General features: G+C 42.4%; 1 protein-coding gene across 1 annotated transcript in view; it reads right to left on the bottom strand.

Moving 5' to 3' along the window:
• Window positions 1-3,065: 3,065 nt before the first annotated feature.
• Window positions 3,066-7,729, bottom strand: part of LOC112457713 (zinc finger protein 845-like) — a 7,985-nt gene continuing 3,321 nt past the window's right edge. Inside the window, exon 5 of the mRNA XM_025020905.1 lies at window positions 3,066-7,700. Within this exon, the coding sequence (XP_024876673.1) occupies window positions 4,351-7,700 (3,350 nt within the window). The 3' untranslated portion in view covers window positions 3,066-4,350. The remainder of the gene's footprint in view (window positions 7,701-7,729) is intronic.

Below are 7,729 nucleotides of genomic sequence, written 5' to 3'. Positions count from 1 at the left end.
CGTTTTTTATTCATTATAAACCGCAAGCGGCTGTTTTTCCGCTGAAAAATCGCTTTCGTTTGTCCGCCGGACTTCTGTTACCGCTGGCAACCGCTATTTTCTGGAAATCGTATCTCGCGGCGTGTTTACGTCCCGACGTCCGGGAACGTTTCACTCGCTCGAGCTCCGCTATACTCTCCAGCCTGATTATCCTTCCGATTGTGAGGGATACACGCGACTCACTTCTCTGTATTTTCATCCGAGCCTGATAACAGCACAACGACATACCTCTCCTCTTTAACTCGTAAAGCTCTTTGTATGTAGCGTATTCTAACGTACTCGGGGGGGAGAAAGTGAAATTTTTCGGAAACCGCGATCGAAGACGCATATACGCGAGGTGTATCCCTTCGTGTCCCCGATCTTTCGATCGCGCGCTGTACGATCTAAATCTAAAGCTAAATCAGATCTAAGCGATTTCGTTGACTCGTACCTGAATGAATTTTGAGCTTGAAAGAAGTTCAGCTGAATTTTAACTAAATCAGAAAGACGGAATCGACGAGAAATTTATAATTATAAATTGAAAGTGAAACAAATCTTGTGAAAAATCAAAAAAAAGCCTTGAGAAATCTACGAAATGTATTTCTAAGTTCTATTACAGTCTGTGTGTTGTCAGACTGAATTTTGCGACGCAATTTATAAACTTTGTATCGTTATTCGAAATAATTATTTCCCACTTCGAGAGGAAAATTGCCTCGTGATTTCTAAACTAAAGGCAAACGCTAGCTGCACCGTTCCATTTCGAAAGGATACACCTACGGTTGAGGATGAAACGGAACAACAATACGACCGCAACCGCGAGAGACTCGCATATATCAGGTTGCAAAAAAAAAATGGTCAAAACAATCGCGCCGGACGGCTCGCGCCTCGCGCCGAGGCGCGAGCACCGCGAGACAGGAAGACGAAACGGAGGGACAGAGAGAAGATTTTTGGCCTAATCTACGTCTCTATCGATCTATGTATCTTATAATCTACTGTTTAATCCATGTGTCGCCGCGGTGTACACGTGTCGTGCGGTATAATCACGCCCAGAGCGGTAAGGAAAACGCGCGAGGCGTTTTGTATTAAAAATCCCCGAGCGCCCGTCGTATATCCGCCGCTGTGTGCAGATATACCGCATAATGCGTTAACAGCGCGCTGCTCACCTGACATCTGACATCGCGCACACACTCGTCCGCCCCACACGTGCACACGTTAACGCGTACCACGCACAGACGGTCACGTGACTCTCAATGCACTCCGGCGATGATCACATACGCGCGCACACATACACACACACACACACACACGGTGTGTTGCGACACACACCAGACGCATGCAGATGCGAGGGCACTCGCGATACGAACGATCCGACGAGCGTGAGCGCGACGTTCGCGCACCTTTTCTCGTCATCCTATCGTGAAAAAGAAGGAAAAAAAGTAGAAAAAGAGAGAGAGAGAGAAATACTTACCCGACGTGTTGTCACGAGATAAACTATGCGCGTATCCCGACCCCCCTCCTCCTCATCGCTAATTACTGTCGTTGTTAATGATTAAATTGTCGGCGTTACCGCAAGTACGATTATCGATATACAATTATTGTCTCTGAATTTAGCGAGTTGATACACTCTGATTGTAAGACACGACGCGAAATCGTGCAACGGTTCACTTTATATTTCTACATTAATATATACTTATAATAATAATAATAAAAATAATAATGATAGTAATAATACTCTAATAATAATATATACATAATATACATATGCTTAATGAGAGACGGAAGTTTTCCATCCCGTTAATAAAAAAAAAAGATATATAGCAAAGGAATATAAACAAATAAATAAATATATATATATATATATATTGATAAACTCGAAAAATGGAAAAAATAAAAAGTACGACATATAAATATATATCTATATACATGTGTATAATAGTCTATAATTTTTCATATTGTTGTACGGATTTTTAAGTTTATATTAAAATGTTTTGTGCATTCATAAAAAAAGGAAGTACCAAATATTCGTGTGATAAATTATTTGCCTGTATCTACTCCTTAATCCCTGCCATATCCATGCGTGAACCTTTACCGTCGCCAAATATACCGTTATAAATATTACGTTATTGCCTTTCAATGTATCGCTCATAGGAACAATGAGACTCGAGACAAGTTCGAAAAATTGTTGATATTTAAATTGCAGATATACAGGTAACTCTCGAATCAATTAATTGATTCCGATTGTTATCGAAAATCGTGTTATTCGAGATTTAGAATTCATACCATTTTGGAGATCACGTTCCGTGCTATTGAAAACCGTGCAATTCAAGATTCATCTAGATCCATATAAAATTTGGTACCAAGGGATAAAAAAAAAACCTTTGAAGAGTCAGTTTTTTATCGTACTATTCGAGCACTACTATGAACTTCGTGAAATTCAAGTAGCATGTATTCGAGGATTACCTGTATTTATATTTATATTTCACGGGATGCTGGGATAGCTCAGTGCCAGAACAATCGTTTATCAAACAAAAGATCCGGTTCGATTCTTGAAATTGTCATTCCGCATACAAGATATTAGGAATTTCGAGTGAGAAAATATTCAATCGTGATAGAAACAAAATACTAAGAACTAGGATTAAACAAGTGCGCTGTTCCTTGATGAAGTTTACCTCATCTAAAATTTTCAACTGTAACGAAATCAGGAGGAAGCCAAGGTCTGCAGAGGACGACTTTTCTTCAAGAGGTCAAGGCTCCACTCGGATTGTAACCATTGATGACGATGATCCCTTAATGAAGTAAATTAATATGAAACATAGTAACTTATAATTTAATATTTATTTACTTTTATGTACTTTTTGAAAATTTCAAAGTTCTATCCTGTCGCAGTTTCTTTTTCGATTGCAACAATTATTTCTCTTTTTTTATATTGAGTTACTATTTAAAATAGAATTATTCTATAAATAATCTCACAATTAGAGAAGAGAATATAATTGGAACTTTATCTATCTAACGATTAATCCCAGTAATTCAATAAAAAGAATCAGCAATTCTTTATTTTCTTTTATTGCTATAATTCATACATTCGAAATACAAGTATGCAGTTAGTAATAAAACTAATATAACGCATCGCGCTATGGTCAGAGAGGAAGATGGAAGAAAAGAATGAGAGGAATGGCAGACACGTAAGTAAACTGTCAAGTTAAGCGGAAACAAAACAACCGAAACGATAAAAGGAAATTCTTAATAAATACTGTTACATGTAAGCAAGATATTTACGATTTTTATTTGCATACCGTACATAATAATAGTTGTAATCATACCCAATATATTTTATAGTATAGATAAAGAAACCTAAACGATTCTTGCAGTATCCCCAAGGCTGTTATCGTTTCTATCGCTGCAATCATACCAAAATATTGGGAAGCCTAACAAAATGTCGGTGACAATTGTTTAATTGTGCTTAAAATTATTCTATTTTTTTGCATATATACGGGCGGGGGGGAGGGGGAATGACAAAAATATACACACGTAAAAGTCGCGAGACGGTAACATGATGCACGTGCAGCACGTGAACAAAAGTTTAAAAGTTTAATCTCGTGGGAAAATCGGTCACGTAGACATACCTGACCGCAGCGATCAACTTATAACTACACCGAGAGGCTGCCATGTTTCCTGAACTCACCATACATATAGTTTATCCGATTCGATATTTACACACCTCATTGGTCGCAGTTACACAGTAGCTATATGAAACAGGTAACAAATTATTCGCGATAGTAAAAGCGATCGTCGCTTGTAGAAGTATCTGCAAAAGGAAAGCCTGATCAACGTAATAATATGTACAGGATAATCAAATTTTAATTGCACACCCCAAGTATTTTAATCGTTTCTCAAGTTAGAAAAAATATTCTTTTCTAAAATAAACAACCAAGATATTTGAAGTGTGCAATTAAAATAACACACTTCCTGTATTTGAAGATAAAGTATTCGTCTTCTTATAGTTTCATTTAATCTCATGAAACTGTAGCTCAATGGTACTTGCAAGGGTATACTTGCAAGAGTATACTTGCAAGAGTATACTTGATTTTACATATTGATTGTAAAGATTCAGAATTCATCTCAAGGTTTGGAATCCTATCGTAAGACAATATCGCTTGATAAAGGAAATCGATTTATCAGAATATTATGCATCAGAATGCTGGTCGACGCAGTCTCGGAAACATATCGCCTAAGCATTCGAAGAAAATCATGATCTGAGGTTTATCGATTTTTGTGGTTATAATTAAAAAAAAAAAAAACCTTTCTTCCTGCTTGGCGCAGTCAATCCAGACTTTAATCAGCATCGTCGTGGAATTTGATATAGTGTATCTTCAGAGCTCTGTTATTAGGATACTTGACGTCACATAGCGGGCAAGTAGCTCCGATCGCGTCCTTCACTATGTAAGCGCCCAGATTGGTCTCTCTATGGAACATCTTGCTGTCGGCCTGGTACACTGTGTTGTGCACATTGGTGATATGGCTCATGATGGACTCCTTATTGAAGACGTGGCACTGCTTGCACAGCTTGCAGCTGTACATCACGTTATTGTAGGCCACTTCGAATTCCCTTGGCCGTTCGGGTGCCTTGGCCGGTGTCGGGAGCACCAGTCTGTCATTGCTCGATGAGCCGCTGCCGGCTTCGGCAGCTGCCGTCTTCTTGTGCTTGATTGTGAAATGCTGTCGCAGATTCGACAGACCGGGGAATTCCTTGAAGCAGATGTTGCATGAAAACTTGCCATCTTGAGTCGACATTGGAATGCATTCGGGCGTCAAGTCTTTTTTTACACGGGGTTTATGGACCGTTTGCTTGTGCTTGTACAGCACGCTCATATTGGGGAACATTTTCTTGCAAACGTGGCACATGACTGGCTTCCTTCTCTCACCGGCGAAGTCCATGGCGAAAGGCGACAGCTTGGCCTGCGAATTTTCACTTTCGAGGTCGAACTTCATGCGCTTCGCTTTCGGCTCGTCCTCGTACGACGATATTCGATTGCTGTTATACAGTTGTTGCTGCGCGCGTTGTTGGTTCTGCGATTCGCTACTGTGGAAGGAAAGTTTATGCCGTTGCAGAGACTGATTGCTCGAGAAGACCTTGCGGCAAAAGTTGCACAGGAACTGTGTGGCCATCGGTTTTCTGGCTAAGGATTGGAATTTGATCGAGGCCACAGCGGTAGCCTTGTGAAGCCTCTTGTGCTTCCACAGAACCTTCTTCGAACTGTAAGACTTGCCGCATACGTCGCAGGAGAATGTCTTTTGTATGTCGCTGAGAATAGGATTGGCCTTGTGCCATTGCATATGAGATGCCAGGGTCTCCTGATCGGGGAAAATGTTCGTGCAGAGTTCGCACTGAAGATCGTCGTTGGAGAAACTCTTCTCCGCCTTGTTACGAGCGCAGTGGACGTCCCACAGATGGGTCCTCAGCTCTGTGACATCGTTGAATTTGTCATTGCATACCTGACATTGGAAACTTCCCGATTTCGACGGTGATTGAGGTGGAGGATTTGGGAAAGACTTCCGTGCTCTCGCTGGTCGTTCTGAATTCTCACCAGACTCGACGCTACTAGATTCTTTCTGCGGTCCGTTGGCCGCCTTTTGATTGCCGAGTATGAATCGAGTGCTAAGACGCGAGTTTGCACGGTTGTGCCAGCCCTTGTGTATTTTCAAAGACGCTTCCTCGACGAAGACCTTGCCGCAGATGTCGCAGGCATAACCGTTCTGCGATTTCTCGAGGTGGGCGGTACGGAAGTGATAAGTGAAATTTGATTGGAAGACGAAACTCTTAGGGCACTGCGGACACTGCAGCATTGTCTTCGTAGAGTTGTGTTTAATTAACATATGTTGATCATATAGATCTTTACGCATAAACATACGCGAGCACTCGGTACAATCGTACATCTTACAGTTTCGGTGAGCGATTTTAGCATGTCGCCGGAGATTAGCGTAATTGGATAGCACCTTACCGCACTCGCCACACTCGTGAATCTGCGTACCAGGATCCGAGATGGCACTAGTATTCACCGAATCTTTCTCGATCCTCACGTCCTCGTCCAAGCTGCCGTATTCCATGCAGGAAACATTGGCGTTTCTCTCGTTCGGGTCGTCGATACCGTGATCCTTCATATGTATCTCCAAGGCGCCGGCGCTGCTGAACATACTGCGGCAAATGACGCACGAATATATCTTCACTTTGAGATGGAGATTCCGATGCTCGTTCAGCTCGACCCTCGTGGAGAATGTCTGGGCACAAAGGGGACAGCTATACTTCTGACTTGATATTCGCGAACTGATTCTCGATTTGACATTTGCTTCGTAAGCGTTGCGTTCCTTCAATGGCGCTTGAGCTGCATTCTGCGAGGTATCCTCGTGCTGCACTTGTTGATTAGCCTGCGTTGTTGTTGTTGGTGTTGTTGAGCGATGAGTCTCGTGATGTGTCAGGAAATCACTCGGCGATCGAAATACGGAAAAGCATACGAAACAAGTAAAATCCTTCTTTTTATGGTCGGCCGTGATGTGGTAGTGGAATTTCTTAAATACGAGGAACGTCATGTAACAATGTACGCATCTGTACAGGACTCTGCTTTCCGGATCTAATCGCATGCACATCTGCTTGTGCTTGACCATATTGGGCTGGTATCGATAGATCATGCCGCATAAATCGCAGGCATGATTATGCGCCGGATCGCCGTTCTTGTAAGGTCCTTTAATGATCCTCTCGGGAAGGCTATTTTTCGATGGCAACGGCGCCATCGGCTTCAGCTTGGGCGGAGCTCGCGTTGGCGACATCATCTCTTCGTACTGTTTGTCAGAATGCTTCGACAAGTGGCTGAGTAATTCCTTCCTACCAGGCATCGAGCGCAGGCACATGTTGCACGTGAAGTATTGTTCGTTACCATGTTTCGGTACAACTAGGGCAATCTTCATGGCGCACTCGAAGGAAGCTCCACAATGTAACTGATACATCGATCGATCTGGAAACTCCGTCAGGCAGGCGATACATGTATACGGTCTCAAATCTGGCATATGTTGACGTATGTGAGAGAGAGTGCTGCGTCGATCGTTAAACGTCTGTTCGCAAATGTAACAAGAGAATGTTTTCAGCTGACTAATAATGTCCTGTTGGACTTGCGTCAGCGGTGAGTCCTTTTCCATGCTGATCAGTTCATCTTCCACATCTTCAATCTCCTCGTCGTCGTTTTGCGATCCCGAATTGTCAATGCCATTTTCTTTACTGTGGAACCGCTTCATGTGCTTCATGTACGTGTACTTGGAGTGCAGGAATATCTGGCAATGATGGCACTTCTGCTTAAAAACACGCGTTCCTCTAAAATGGGTATGAGGACCGCGTCTCAATTTCTTCTTAGGCGGTCCGCCGGCCGCGTTAGACCTCTGTGTGGAATCGGCCTCCATGATCGTGTCCTCTGTCCCGCTGGCTGCCATGGGATTCAACAGCAACTCACTGCTATTCGTGGATTCTACTTCTATAGTACTATGGCTATCGTCTTCATCCTGTGGCTCGCTTTTAATGGAACACAGAGCTACAGGATCCTGCTGGTCCTCTTTATTTTCTTCCTTATTAGGTTCCTTCTCCACCGCAGGTGGGACTGGTTCAGGATCTTTGTTAGTATCATCGCTGTTATTTGTTACTTCTTGTACTGTCGCATCGCTGTTATTT

The sequence above is a fragment of the Temnothorax curvispinosus genome, unplaced genomic scaffold (genome assembly GCF_003070985.1).
Source record: "Temnothorax curvispinosus isolate PA1 unplaced genomic scaffold, ASM307098v1 QBEX01000740.1, whole genome shotgun sequence".
Taxonomy (NCBI): domain Eukaryota; kingdom Metazoa; phylum Arthropoda; class Insecta; order Hymenoptera; family Formicidae; genus Temnothorax; species Temnothorax curvispinosus.
This window is presented reverse-complemented; position numbering and strand designations above follow the sequence as displayed.